The sequence below is a fragment of the Drosophila nasuta genome, unplaced genomic scaffold, assembly GCF_023558535.2.
Source record: "Drosophila nasuta strain 15112-1781.00 unplaced genomic scaffold, ASM2355853v1 ctg14_pilon, whole genome shotgun sequence".
In the NCBI taxonomy this organism is placed as follows: domain Eukaryota; kingdom Metazoa; phylum Arthropoda; class Insecta; order Diptera; family Drosophilidae; genus Drosophila; species Drosophila nasuta.
The window spans coordinates 1153333-1169701 of NW_026869386.1; the positions used below are offsets into that span (position 1 = coordinate 1153333).

The 16369-nt window shown below is 33.3% G+C and overlaps 1 protein-coding gene across 1 annotated transcript; it reads right to left on the minus strand.

Annotated features, from left to right (window-relative positions):
- Positions 1-87: 87 nt before the first annotated feature.
- Positions 88-2130, minus strand: LOC132797537 (telomerase Cajal body protein 1 homolog). The gene is made up of 3 exons (XM_060809278.1): positions 2025-2130; positions 1200-1959; positions 88-1134 (listed from the first exon to the last, which is right to left on the minus strand). The coding sequence occupies exons 1-3, from the start codon at positions 2032-2034 to the stop codon at positions 291-293; spliced, it is 1614 nt and encodes a 537-aa protein (XP_060665261.1). The 5' UTR covers positions 2035-2130; the 3' UTR covers positions 88-290.
- Between the last annotated feature and the right edge of the window lie 14239 nt (positions 2131-16369).

Sequence of the window (16369 nt, forward strand, 5' to 3'; positions counted from 1 at the left end):
GAGGAAAGTAAAACTGACGGTTTAAAAAATTATTTTTCTTTTAGTTGCAGTCTACGCATTTTTTTTTTTTTTGAGGTTTGGGCAGATTATTAACTTTTAGGAACTTCAAATAATAATACAATAAAATCCTTAATTTAAATAAATGATATATATTGACAATTGGTACTTAGTAACATGGCTTTCATTTAATTATGCGACATCACAGTTTTTATTTACTTCTGTGGAAATAATTATTTCATAAACTGCATATAAACTTGAATCGATAATGTACACAAAAACAAGAACAAAATTCATAGTAAAGTGTCGCCAAACCAGAGCAACACAACAGAGTTCTCATACTCAATTACAAGCTTTTCCTCTTCAATTCTCTGATGAGTGTTTGTATCCATAGAGTCCATTAAAATCTCATGATTGTCGCCAGTGACGAAGTGATATTGACCCGATGTGCTAGCTAATATTGGCAATATCGGATGGAAGCCAATGCCATTACAGCAGTCACCATGCACTGGTACTTTAGCAGACTGGGTATTATGGTTGGATTTCAAGTTCCATATATTCATGGCACCGTTTGTGTCTCCACTAGCTAGCCATGAATGATCTATGCTTAGGTCAAATTGAATGCGCTGGTTGGTGTTTACTATACGTTGAAATTCACGAAGCGGTGCTTTGTAATTACGCATATCCCACTCTAGTAGCCTTGGGCACTTTCGTGCACCGCTATACAACTGCCAATTGCCTGCATTATCTGCATAGCTCAACTGCGTAATCCCAGCCGAATGGCCGCCCAGAGTAAACATTGGACCTTCATTTGGCGGACAACGTAGATCAAAGTGTTGTATATAGCCCTTCCAGTTGCCGCAGGTAAGTGCGTGAGGGTGCTCCGAAGTCTGGGCTATGCAAGAAACTGCGAATTTGACGGCGTACTCATCACAGATGCGACCAGGCCGACTCGTATCGAAAATCTTAATACAGTGTTTGTAACCTGCATAGATCTTCTGCCCATCATGCGAGAAAGAAAGCGAAATGGCTGCTATTACTTCGTCTACTTTGTCGTAGCCACTGTAACTACATCGCAAACTCCCATCAAACGCGTCCCACATGTGAATTGGCTCGTGCTGGCGAGTAGCTATCCATCTAAAGATGAGATATTGTAATATTAACGACTCTCTGCCTTAAAATAGATTAGTTTTGATTCTCACAAACAAGTGCTTGCATCTTGGCTGCTCATTAGTGGATACCAAGTGCAATCGTAGACGGCACCTCCTTCAGGAACATGTACTGCTGATTGTAGTTTGGAAAGATCTCTCTCCGGAGTCACGCACTTGGAATTGTATAAATCCAAGGGCATTTCAACTACATGCATGCCATCCGTGTGAACTGGTATTAGCAAGCACGTGCCGTCCGGCGACCAGTAGCAGCCTTTCGTGTATCTCTGAGCTTCAATTGTTGATGACCAGTGGCGACGTCCTAGTTCAACAAGTTGCTTTGCCATTGGTACTGTGTTACTGCAAGTTTGTTCATTACTTGACCGACCCGGGACGGAATCTCTTGTCTCTCTGTTGTCGACGGGAATCTCATCCAGTGTGTCTTCAATATTTATGATGCGCTCGCTTTCTCTTCCTAGTGTACTAGACGCTTCCTCCATAACAACGCTTATTTCCATACAGCTTAAGCTAGCGTTTATGGGCCGCTTGTCCTCCAGATTCACCGACAAATCGTTGAGGACACAGTGCGTGTTGCGATTGACAGTCTCACAATTCTTATCTTCAATCTGTCTTAGCCTATGACGCTCAGCTTCGCTTAGACTGAAGCTGAGATTGGACATCGATTCGCCGGCTATCGCAGTCGATGCCAATGTGTTTTCTATACTGGTGTTAAAACTCACATTGTGATTTAATAAAGAAGTCTCCTGTTCCAAGTTTATGTCATCAACTGACATGGTAGCACTCAAGTCAACGGCTGTTCAATATTTTGAGAACGTTATTAAAATCAACTTTTGTAAAATGGTTTAAGTATAAACTCACAGATCTCCATTTGTTGTTAAAAGTATATCGAAATATCAATTTATCGATATTTTTAACTGATATATTTATATCAGGATATTTTTTCTCGAATAACAGCATACGATATTTCTTTTTATATGTTAACGATATTTTCAGGCAGGTCAATTTGATTCTGAAGGGATTCGATTACGGCGTAAAAGTTTAATATGTATATTTATTTGATGAACTAATACCATGAAAAGTATAATTATAATAATTATATTTTTTACTGTAGAATTTAGATATTGTAAATTTAAAAATTTCGCTTATATCTGTTATTATGGAAGCCAGAGTAAGGTTTAAAATATATATTTTTTTATTTTATATATTTCTCATATACTAAATATAATTTTGATATTCTTTAAACAAGAAAGTAATCATTACAAAAATGGTATAATGCTCGACAGCCCTAATACCTTGTTTTGACTAGTTGCATAATCGAAAATTTCTGAATATCAGCTAAAAAGATGGCCGTAATATGGCTAAGATTTTGGTATATTTATCGAAAAGAGTCCGATATCGATGAAAATAAAATATTTAATGCACATACTAATTTTGGCGCTCTAAGATGAATTTAAATTTTTTTGCGTTTTTGTCAAAATGGCTAATAAAGTCAAAAAATTTTAAAAAATGGGCAAAGATGTTAGAGAATGTTTTGAAAAATAGCTGACGAGATCTCGTTGGATAGTATATTTGAGATTCACATACATTGCAGCATCGAAGTGTCGATACCGTTGATTGATTTTGTGCTGGGACTATAAAAACGAAATGCTAGCGCAAAAATTTAAAACGGGCTGATTTATATGAAGTTGAAAAAAAAAACGATTAAGTTTATCTGGGTCCAACGCTTATAAAGCTTACGCGCTGTTCCCAGATATACTCCATATAAACAAAACAGGCGTGCAACATTTTTTGCGGCGTTATTTCGTTGTGCAGTTCTTAAAACAAAAAAAATTGTTAAGTGTATCGATACTCCGATATGTGGATATAACATCAACAGTTCCCACGTGCGAAAAAAAGCAAAGTGAACGGAAGCATCAAGATGGATAATTTGAGAACAAATTAAAAAGAAAGCGTATAAGCATTATCTCGTAAAGAGATATAGCATTGTTTTTGTGGAGTCTCAAGACTTTAAAAAATTTAAAATATAAAAAAATATCACAATTAAGTTGCAATAATATGTGCATATGATTTCATGTGTTTTTTTATTTAGTAATTGCATTTATTTAATAGACAAATGTTTGAGAGGTGTGGCCAGAATTTTTTGTTTTTGACCATTTTCGTGACAAGTTTAGGCTCATAGAATTGGCTAAGAGCGGTACCTCTAAGATTAATGGAGCTTGCGAAATATGTATGTATATTGCTTCAACAGCGCTTCAATTAGAGAACCATCAAAATGTATATAGTGATATCGATAGTTCTGGGAACACTGCTTTAGTAATAATAATAATAATTATAATTTATTGAATTTACTGTAGCTTTAAAATTACGATTTATATTCGATTTTTATTTTTTTGCGAAGGCGAAAGTGGGCATTGCAAAAATCGATATATGTTCATACGGTCATACTGACAAACACACGGATATGGTTATATCGTCGCGGCTGATAACAGTGATCAAGAATGTATACATACATATGTACTTATATATTTGATGCGTGTTGAACACATTTCTTGTAGTCAGAAAGTTATAATACAAGTCTGCCTACCCAATGGGTAACGCGTAGACAAATTTATGTATGTCACTTTACAAAATACTGTATTGATAGATTTTTAAAACACGTTATTGTTTCACGTTTTTGTTTTCATCTGAGAAGTTATTCAAGAACTAAGGTTATGCTGATCAGGTCTTAAGTGCTTTGGTTGACATAGCATTTGATATATTTAAGTTTTTTTCTGTATATGTATTTGGTATACTATTTTAATGTAAATGTCATCGTTTTGTTTTTGTTAGATAGGGGGTCGATAACACTTGACCATAGTTTGCCTACTTGTTAGGATCGATGCAGGACATTTTAGTACAGGGAATACATACAAACATTCATATACATACATACATATGTATGTATGTACTTGAAATGATTCTTGAAATTAGATGAGGGCCGTGCGGTAGTAGCCTCATCACTGCAACCGCAGATGTAGCATTACTCGAAACCACTTCAAACTTTTCCACTGTTAAAATCATCAGTACAGGCAGTCTTTTGTTATGATTGGTGTGGTTTGAACGAGCTAACATATGTACAATGTATGTACATATGTAGATTATTAATGCTCCGTTGTCAAGAGTAATTAGGAAAAAAATACCGTCACACATTATGTCGTTCATTGTTGCGATGACGCGATGTATTTGTTGTTTTGTTAGTTCAAAAGAATTCATCAACTGTGAAGTTGTCAACGCCAACATTTAATCGAGTCAAAAGACGCCGTAAACAAATCAGTAAATCAGGCAGGAGTTATGGTAAAAACAAATGGACAAGCTACCGAAAATGTAAACACACTGAGTATGAAAGCCTAATATCAGATTGTATTTGAATTGCAATTTATGTAAAGTTGAATATGGGCTCTTGACAAACCAAATACAGTTTAAAATTTATAAATAAATTATATGAAAACATTAAAGCATCTTATAGTTCAGAAAATTAAGTTTCAATTTTTAATCGGCAAAAAAGGGAAAATTCAATCCAATTAAAAATATAAGTTAAACTTTATGTTATAGAATCAAGATTTTAATCTCAGTATTAAGTATCTTATTTCAGAAGGGGCGTAACGTATATCGCAGTCATTTGTAGAACCATACATAAATATTGATATTAAATTATACTTTCTTTTTTTATGCGAATTACGCAGATTATTACTTTTATGTTATTAGTATTTATTGTATTGAGTTGTCGCTTGTTTTGGAAATTGGAGCGCGCTCTAACATATCAGCTGTTTTTGTGTTGCTTTCAGTGTGTCCTGGAGTTTGCTGTAGCTTGAATTTGTAACTTTGAGCTTTGTGATTTCGATAACTCTTTCTTTCCGCACATATCGCAATAAGTCCCTATTGCAATTACTATTAGCTGAAATAACATTTTTAAGTATTCATTTCATTCGTGGCGTTCTATTTTGCTGGCGAGCACTCAATGGGTACTTACTAGTTTAACCCTATAGTAATCGAACGTCGATAATAGTTAATAAATGTATGCGTTTTAAAGCATAAGTACAAAATAACGGCAAGCATCGCTTTTGTTTTTGTTGTTTTGTGGAAAGGGCATACACAAGATTAAAGACAAAATTTCGATTACGCTTTACATCGCTGTTTGTTTACGCGTCTTTGTTTTATTTTGTGCCACTCTTTTACTCAAACGCTGCTGTGTTTCCTAGCTGATGAAATTATTGCAAGCATTTGAGTTGAAAAGTGCAAAGCGGATCCAAGATCAATTCTTAGGTAAGTTACTTAAAATTTATATGTAAATGTATGTATTATATGTTTAATGTGTAAAATATTAAGTAAACAGATAATAAAAATACGACAAGCAGTTAGAATAATGTATAGTTTTACAGTGGAAAACTACAATGTGCCTAAAGAATTGGAATTGAAAATTATGACAGAAAATCTACGTTATGGAAATAATGACAGGGGAATGCGGCCCAAAAAAAGAAGACAATTTCTTTGGTGTTATGATCGGTGAGTATTTTAAAAGATAATTATTTAAAAATTATTATCCACTTTAATCTATTAAGGTTTTTTAATCCTTTATTTCCAGATTCAATAACTGAGGACCAGTTGCAGCTCCAAAAAAACGATATTTTAAAACTCAATTTGCCTTAAAGTAATAAAAGTATCCGACTTATTGAAATAAAGAAAAATTAAAATTAAATAAAAACTGTAATTGTAATTGTAAATTTTTTTAATTTATAATGGCCGACCCCTCCATGGGGTCCGATGTAAGCATTTATTTTACCGACCCTTCAATGGGGTCCCATGTAAGCACTTATTTTACCGGCCGTTCCATGGGGTCCCATGTAAGCACTTATTTTACCGGCCGTTCCATGGGGTCTAATGTAAGTAGTTTGTTTAAAGACCCTAATATGTTGCACTATTTCACTAGTTCGTGGGTAATCGAGGCGGTGGCGATTGACCCTATTTGCGGACATTTCATACAAAAACGGAAATTAAAAAACGCATGGCTAGACGCCACTTTGTAAGTAGTGACTGGCTCCTGGTAGGTGCTTATTTCACCAGCAACGAACTAGCGCTTAGAACTGCAGGGTAGAGTTGGAATTTTGGTATATACAATAATTACTATAGTAGTTATGACTCCTGAAAATTTGGTTGCGATCAGATAAAAATTGTGGAAGTTATAAAAGAAATACTTTTGTATGGGCAAAAACGCCCACTTACTAGGAGTTTTAGTTGCTTTGGCTGACAATCTAGTATATTGTGCCGTCCATGGTATATTTTGAATGCCGTACTATATCGATATACCAAATATACAGTTGGTATATTTTTATTATTTTTGTAGCATAGTCGGTATATTTTGAGAAAAATACCGCAAAGTATATTTTTTTTTATTCAAAATGGGTAGCGGGTATCTCACAGTCGAGTACACTCGACTGTAGCTTTCTTACTTGTTTTACAATGTAGTTTTCCATATTTTTAAAGAATAAAGCCCTGTTCCCAGATGAGAAAACCGTGAGAAAAAGCAATATATTTCGCAAGTTATACAAATTTTGGATTGACGGGTTGTGAGCACATTTATGACCATAAATTTGGCACGGAAATGGTAAAAAATAAAAATTTATGGCCACAGATGAAATCATTTTCATTGCCTATTTATATGGTGACAACATTCAAGGCACATATTATTGCAATTTGCTTGCAATGTTTTTATGATCCACAAAATTATTTAGTGATATTTCTCTTCACGACGCTCAGACGCTCATAATGCTTTTCACTTTGCCGATATGAATACGGAATAATATGTAGGTTGTCCGGAACTGATGATTTGATATACATTCCAATATTGGAGTATCGATACGCTTATAAATTTTTTTGTGCTGCATACTGCGGAAAGAAATAACGCCGCAAAAATTTTGCAAGGCGCTTGGTTTATATGGAGTTGATAATATTTAATAAACACAAGGTCTACAAATCTATCTATAATCTTTGCCCAAATTAATTTCTTCATTCACTTATTCAGAATTGCTATATTGAGAATTTCGTTAATACTAACAAGAAGAGCATGCTCATTGCTGCAATTATTTTGATTTCAGTTTTGCGCCCCTATTTGAATTATTACTTAGTGCATATGTATATTGGGTTTTATTTAACGCTGCTGAAGACTCAATTTTCACATAACAATTAAAGCTTATTTAAACAAACTTTTTTCGACCTACAGCCCGTGGACCACAGGGTTAAAGGATATTACAGAGCATCTGATCGTATCTCATTCTGGCCCAGACAGAGACTATAAAAGATAGAGCTAACTTTTACTTTTCCATGCCGATCAAGTTGGTTTTAGATATTTACCCGCAAATCAAAAAAACCGATAAGTCATCGTAATTTTGAAGCGATATTTGGTTCGTACAATCATAACCACAGTCTCTACGATTTCTGAAATTTTGGGTTGTCGATCATATAAAACTGTTGAAATTATTTAAAAAATAATTTGATATGACAAAAAAGCTTCAATTTCTTTAGTTAACAATCTAACGTATTTTGCACTCTATGGTATATTTTAAATGTAATAGTATATCAATAAACCAAATATAGCCTTAGGTATATTGTAGCATTTTTTCGGTGTATTAATTTGGTATGTTTTAAGAATAATACCGCGTTGTTTTGCTTCTATTGAAAATGGATATTAAATATCTCACACTTCGATTCTCATATTACATATATGTTATACATATGTTATATTTTGGCCGTACATGGGACGTGCTTGCCAATAAAATTGGCAAAATATGAGTATTCTTTAATTGGCGGTAATTTAAGAGTTAGCAACTGAATCTTGTTCCTCTGGCCGTCTTGAATGAGCACCAAGGTATCGGAGACAATAAGAGATAGATATACAATTTCGTAGTATCGCACACATAATAATTTTCAATTTATGTTATGTGTTAAAGGTGTATTGTATAGTTGTATAGTTAAGTTGTATGAGCTTTGAGATTTATAAAATTAAAAAATAATACTCCAAAAAACCCAGCATATCCAACGATTTTGGTTGAATACTAGCTAGAATTCATCACAATGAAACAAATAACATAAGTACCAGAAGCCACCACACCAACGGAAGCTATTGGACTGCTTAAAAATTGCTATGGGCGGCGGGTGGTCACGGAGAACGGGAGATCAGAATCAAGTTATGTACATGTTATGTTGCTTGCTTTGGCCCGGCATTCCACGTAATTAATTATAACATCCGTTGCTTAAACAAAAAATTATAGTCAAAGCTACTGCTACCCCTACTTTTTTTTTGTTTATTCTTACTATTGTGCTTATTGTTATTATTATTGTTTGTGAGATTGAGGTTGTAGCTGACCCACGTATTATCTCAATTGCCGATCTTCAACGGTACATCTCTTAGAGATTTATCATTGAGTTTTATTCTGTTCAAGATTTTTAGTTTAGAGATATAATTTACCTTGATTTGGCTATTTCTGAGATGGAATGCAAAAGTCAAAAAGCTAATATTGTTCTGTAAAACTGCAAAATATAAAATTTTCACTTGTATATGGGATTCATTATGGAATAATAATTCAGACAGCTTCGCGCACGTCACATATAGATAGTAAATAATTTTTATACTCGCTACCCATAGGGTAGAAGGGTATTATAACTTTGTGCCGGCAGGAAATGTATGTAACAGGTAGAAGGAGGCATTCCGACCCTATAAAGTATATATATTCTTGATCAGCATCAATAGCTGAGACGATCTAGCCAAGTCCGTCTGTCCGTCTGTGTGTCTGTCCGTTTGTCCGTATGAAACACTGGATCTTAGAGACTATAGGAGATAGAGCATGCAGATATTTGCACGCAGATAAAGTTTGGTTCAAATTTCTGCCACGCCCATTTCCGCACCCGCAAATCAAAAAAATCGAATAACAAGCGTAACTTTTGAGCTAAAGCTGCGAGTTTTGGTATATTCAATAATAACTATAGTAATTATGATTCCTAAAAAAATGTGGTTGCGATCAAAAAAAATTTTGGAAGTTATTAAAGAAATACATTTGCATGGGCAAAAACGCCTACTTACTAGGGGTTTTAGGTGCTTTGACAGACTATCTGGTATATTGTGCCGTTTATGGTACATTTTGTATGTGGTACTATATCGATATAACAAATATACCATTTGGTATTTTTTTAGTATTTTCGAATTTTTATATATATTTAAAATATATTTAAAAAATACCGCAATATTTTCCTTTTATTCAAAATGGGTAGCGGGTATCTCACAGTCGAGCACACTCGACTGTAACTTTCTTACTTGTTTACTTTATTAATGATATGATATTAAAGACCTTTTTTTTTCAAATTGTACTTGAATCCAATTAAAAAAGCCTTACAGTTTATCTCTAAAGCATAATTAGTTAGAATTAGAAGTATGAAAATCTCAATCCTCTTGCGCGTTGATATTTTCTAACCTATGTTGAATAATAATTTCGAACCAACCACCGATTTTTAAAATAAACCTACAGATTTTTTTTAATAACTTCTAAGTTTTTCATCTGATTGTAACTAAATTTTCGGGACTTATAAAGACTGTATTACTATCTAAGATATTGGTGTTAATACACACATTTCCTGTTGGCCCAAAGTAATAATACCCTTTCCGTTGGATAGCGGATATGATAGTTCTAAAAAATAAGGTTTGTATTGCTTTTATTGTTGTTTTCATTCATAAATTGAAAACTTATTTAATGTCATACCCTAGTAAGATAAAATTGTCTTCTTTTTTGTTTTTAGTATTAATTATTTTACAATGTTTGTAATATTCCAGTTTTTAAATAGTTTTTAAAGTTGACATATTCGTAAACGTTCTAACAATGAAATACAATTTTAATTTAATAAAAACAATTAAGAAAGCTACAGTCGAGTGTACTCGACTGTGAGATACCCGCTACCCATTTTGAATAAAAGAAATATATTTTGCGGTATTTTCTCAAAATATACCAAATATACTGCAAAAATACTAAAAATATACTAAATGGTATATTTGGTATATCGACATAGTACCGTATTCAAAATATACCATAGACGGCACAATATACCAGATTGTCGGCCAAAGCAACTAAGACCCCTAGTGCCCATACAAAAGTTTTTCTTTAATAACTTCGACAATTTTTATCTGATCGCAACCAAATTTTCAGAAATCATAAATACTATAGTTATTATTGTATATACCAAAATTCGGAACTCTAGCTTTAAAATTACGCTTGTTATTCGAATTTTTTGATTTGCGGGGGCGGAAGTGGGCGTGGCAAAAATTTGAAACAAACTTGATCTGCGTGCAAACATAACAAATGCTGTCGAAAAAAAATGATAGCTCTATATCTTATAGTCTCTGAGATCCAGTGTTTCATACGGACAGACGGACAGACACACAGACGGACATGGCTATATCGTCTCGGCTGTTGACGCTGATCAAGAATATATATACTTTATAGGGTCGGAGATGCCTCCTTCTACCTGTTACATACATTTCCTGCCGGCACAAAGTTATAATACCCTTCTACCCTATGGGTAGCGGGTACAAAAACTGATAAAGGCAATGAGTCTTCTTTGAGCCTTTAATTATATTATTGTTTTACTTAACAAAAAACGAATGTAAATAAAAAAAACTTTTGAATCCGATAAATTAAAAGATTTAAAATAATGATTAAAATTATATTTTTTATTATATGTCCTATAGCGAATATAGTCCCTCGATCTGAATACAATAAAGTATATTCGGTCTAGATAGACACTCTCACTCTTAAAATTTTGATATATGTATATTTCAAAATATCATACGAAGCAAGACAGTTTTTTTAATGAATGACGTGTACCTCATGCACATACTAACTAAGATATACATAGGTTAACATGCGGTCAGACAGAAAGACAAAAGTGCAGAAATCCTTTAAAATCACGAAAATATCAACTTAAAAATTGAGAGACTTCAATTTGTAATTAATTTTCTTCGGTTTGTTAAATTTTAGTAGTTTCAAGATTTGTCGAATTTTTAATTTCGAAAAATTAATAATGTTTCTATCAAATATGAACTATAACCGCACTATATATTTAACATATGTATGGACTAATTTTAACCCAGTCTTGATCAAGAAAATTAAAAGCTGAGACGAATTTTTTTTTTGATTTACTCAATTTGAACGATGTAAAAGAGTCATAATATTCGCTTACCATAACCTTTATGGTATTGTTATACTTGCATTATTAGCTAAATTCTGTTGTCTATTGTCAGAAAATTTCAATTGTTTTACCATTACAGGGTATGATTTACCCGTATGATTTACATATATATGCTTAGATATGGTTGTGGTTATGCATCATATTTCCCGAAGTGTTTTATTTTTATTCAATTTTTGTCATTGTTTTGGCGTTTGAAATTATTCGAGACGCAGAAGGTACCTCTGATTGAAGTGAGTTGTTGATAACTTTCGCTGTGCAACAAACGGAAGTTGATTTTCACTTGATATGCTGATGATGTAATGTCTGTGGGTGTTGCTATTGCGAAGTTTCCACAGAAAGTTAATAAAGTTGGAATATATGCAATTATGGCTATAATTATAACATTTAGAAAGCTACAACCGAGAGGGTTTGACAATTAGTGGTATTGTCGTTAAAATATACCATATAAATATACTAAAAATATATACATATATATATTTTTCGATTTGCGGGGCACAACAAACTTCATCTGAGTGGAACAATAACAAGTGCTGTCAAAGCAAGTATGAAAGCTGCAGTCGAGTGTGCAATATCCATTTTGAAGAAAAGCAATATAGTGAGTTATTATTTAAAACAAGTAAGAAAGCTACAGTCGAGTGTGCTCGACTGTGAGATACCCGCTACCCATTTTTAATAAAGACAAAATATTGCGGTATCATTTTCAAAATATACCGAATATACTGCAAAAATGCTAAAAATATACCGAACATACTGCAAAAATACTAAAAATATACCAAATGGTATATTTGGTATATCGATATAGTACACAATTCAAAATAAACCATAGACGGCACAATGTAACAGATTGTCGGCCAAAGCAACTCAGACCCTAGTAAGTAGCCGCTTTTGCCCATACAAAAGTATTTCTTTAATAACTTCCAAAATTTTTATCTGATCGTAACCAAATTTCCAGGAATCATAACTACTATAGTATTTATTGTATATGCCAAAATTCACAACTCTAGCTTTAAAATTAGACTTGTTATTGAATTTTTTGGTTTGCGGGGGCGGAAGTGGGCGTGGTAAAAATTTGAAACAAACTTGATCTGCGTGCAAACATAACAAATGCTGTCAAAAAAAAATTATAGCTCTATCTCTTATAGTCTCTGAGATCCAGTGTTTCATACGGACAGACGGACAGACACACAGACGGACAGACGGACATGGCTATATCGTCTCGGCTGTTGACGCTGATCAAGAATATATATACTTTATAGGGTCGGAGATGCCTCGTTCTACCTGTTACATACATTTCTTGCCGGCACAAAGTTATAATACCCTTCTACCCTATGGGTAGCGGGTATAAAAAAAAACAAATAATATACCGCAAAATTATAAAAATATACAAATACGTTGGTATGTCATTGAACTACTACCTTCGAAGTACTATATGCCATTCAGGTTAAAATATACCAGATTACCAATCAAAGCAGATGACACCGAATGCAGTTGCCGTATTTTACCATACCCAAGTATTTCTTAAATCCTACTGTTTTTATCCGATCACAACCAATTTCTCAGATACCATAAATGCTATAGGTATTATTATCTACACCAAATCAATTACACTTGTTATTCGACTTTTGTCGATTGAAGGGGGCGAAAGTGGGCGGGGAAAAACTTTGAAACAAACTTGATTTGCGTGTAAAAATTATAAGTGCTATTGAAAACAAATTATAGATCTATCTCTTTAAGTCTCTAAGATCTGCATCAGGTGTTTAAGCGGATAGCCAAAAGACTGGCTGTTGACCCTGATCAAGAATATATCTATTCCTTACTCTGTCTGTTACATATGTATATTTACTGTAGACACACAGCTATAATAATCTTTTAGTGTTTGGGTAGTTGATCTAAAAATTACAAAAATTGTAAGTAACTAATTTTAAGTTGCTTTTATTTTATGTATTTAAACATTCAACTTTTATTTCAGTCCGAAGTTAACGTTTTCAATTTGTGATGTAATTGGTAGGTGTTTGATTATCGACTCAAGACACCACGCAAATTTCATGTATTTTACGCCTAATTTCACAAGATCTTTATCAATTAACCGGAAACACCCACCCAAACAGATTGTGCCCACGAGCTCACACTAGTCTCAACAATAGACTCATTTAAAATTGAGAGTCTTTGGTCAAGCTCGCCCACGGATGGTTCATGTGGACGACCCTGTCTCCAACCCACTTGTAACAGATCTTAGAAGAATTTATCTGAATGTACAAATGTAGTTTGGACTATGTTATATGTACATGTGTTTGTATGAATTTCGTGAGAGATTTTCAAGTTTGTTTGTTCCAAATTACATATTACTGCTCAAAAGTAACGATGCTCGTCACTTGCCTGCAAATTTCACTTATGCTTTGTAGAAACCCAGTTTTATACCCAACAGTATGCACGTGTGTTTGTATGAAACATTGGAGCCCAGGGACAACAAAAAATGGAGTTACTCTTTGTTAGTATAATATAATAGTATAATGAAATAGTATATTGATATACCTCATAAGGTCTTTGATATAGTTTAGTATTTCGTCGGTATAGTAATTTGATTTAATTCACCATATTTCTGGAATGTTTTGCTTTTATTAAAAATGGGTAGCGGGCATATCACAGTCGAACACTCTCGGCTTTAATTTTCTTACTAACTTAGTCGTGTCTGACTCCAACCTAGATTAACTGTGGGAAGTTTGCTTACTTTTTTTTAATGATGTTGATTCAAAGTTTCATTTCAATTGTTTATTTTTCTTTCATAGTTGTCAATAGTAATTAACGTTATAGCTGAGAGTATATTAATATTTTACATATAATACACTTAATAGGATTCGGAGGTAATTTCTAACACAATATTTTAAAATTGTGTATTTTTACTATACAGGAAAGCTACAGTGAATTGAGAGGGATATTATAACTTTGTGCCTGCAGGCAATGTATGTAACAGGCAGAAGAAAGCATTTCCGACCCCATAAAATATGTATATTCTTAATCAACTGTTGAGACGATATAGCCATGTTCATTTGTCCGTCTGTCTCAGAGACTATAAGCGATGGAGCTATTATTTTCGAGAGCACTTGTTATTGTTAAGTCCTTGAAAATTGAAAAAACAAGTAAGAAAGCTGCTGTTGAGTGTGCTTGACTGTAATATACCCGCTACATATTTCGAATAAAAGCAAAACAGTGTGGTATTATTTTTTGAATATTCCAAATTTATGTACCACGCTGAAAATATACCAAAGGCTTTTAGGCTTACTATATAGTGCAAAATATTCCAGATATTCAGCCAAAGCAACGAAGACCGCTTGTAAGTTGGCGTTTTTGCCTATACAAAAGTACTTCTTTGATAACTTCGATGACCAAATTTTCAGGAAACTGAAATACTATAGTTATTATTCTATGTACCAAAAAATGCTCTAACTTCAAAATTACGCATGTTATTCGATGTTTGTCGATTTGCGGGGGCGGAAATGAGTAAAAATTTAAAACAAACTTGATCTGCCTGCAATCATAACAAGTTAAATTAACATACATCGCTATATCATATAGTCTCTGAGATCTAGGTCTTCATACGGACAGACGGACATGACTAGATCGTCTCGGCCGTAGACCCTGATCAAGAATATATATACTTTATATGGTTGTTACATATATGTATTTAATGGTGGGACATAGTTATGATAACATTCTACCCTATGGGTAGCGGGTATAAAATTTAAATGGCATGAGTAGTTTTGAAGCCAGAGTCGATTAATGGGATATACAATAATAATACAGTATTTATGATTACAGAATAATTTACAAAAACTACTACAGTAATTATGATTTCTGAAAAGTTGGTTGCGATAAGATTAAAATTGTGAAATAGTCATTAAAAGGCTTATGTGTCCGCACATTGTTCGATTGTCCGTTCATTTTTTTGTTATTACTAAAAATTTAAAAAGGAATCTTATATTATTTCCGTAAATGTAAAATTTAAATTATAGACCAGGCATATTGAGAATGTACCAAAATGAAAAATAGTGATGCAAAATACCAACGCATAAAAAATGTACCAGTTTTGGTACATTTGTACCAAAAGTGGCAACCGTGATTATATGTGCTATGTCGATAATCGACAAAGTCGGAAATCAAGGTGCATATTTGTTTCCTAAATTAAAATAACATATATATCCTTGAAAATTTTTTAATAATTTCAGATTACGTTTAATTCTAATTATTTGATTTTCAGGGTATTTACACTGTTTGAATAGGAATTCCCACGTATTGTTGTCTATTTCGATTCGACTTGTATTATGAAAATAATCTCACACTATTTAGAAGAATTTGTATCTTCAAACAATCTATGTTCTACATTCTTGGATTCTACATTCTTAGATTTAGAATTTCCATCTCGCAACAATCGATTGCAATCGTAAATGGAACATTTGGCTTTATAAAATTTGTTATCAGGTTGCTGACGGCATATGTTCATTACATGTTTGCTTTAAAAACGCCGAGTTTTTTTTGCACTTTGGCAAGAAAATGGGACAGACAGTTTAATTGATACTGTTCAGCCTTCAAATAAGTTCTACTCAATTTACACATATCGTAACATACTGAGAGAAAAGTCAGAGTAATGGAAAATAAAAAGCATGTCTAATGATTCTTGACATTCTGTGACATTATTTTACATAATATGTCAGCTTTATTCATACTTACAGAAATACAGAAATTGTAACTTGTGAATTTATTATTTGCGGACTCTTGTCATAGAGAATGCGGAGGACTGCAGCCAATTCTGACTGTTTTATCTGTAATTATGCACAGTCAGCCAATTTTTAATCTGAACCGGGCCCAAGTCGATCGCAAGAAATTAGGTGATTTCATTAGGTGATACTCTAGCGAGGCGACTAAATCGAACCTCCAGC

Coding starts and splice junctions, on each gene's coding strand:
- LOC132797537 (XM_060809278.1), bottom strand. Junction 1,135..1,199: donor CAAGATGCAAGCACTTGTTT/GTGAGAATCAAA, acceptor TCTCATCTTTAG/ATGGATAGCTACTCGCCAGC.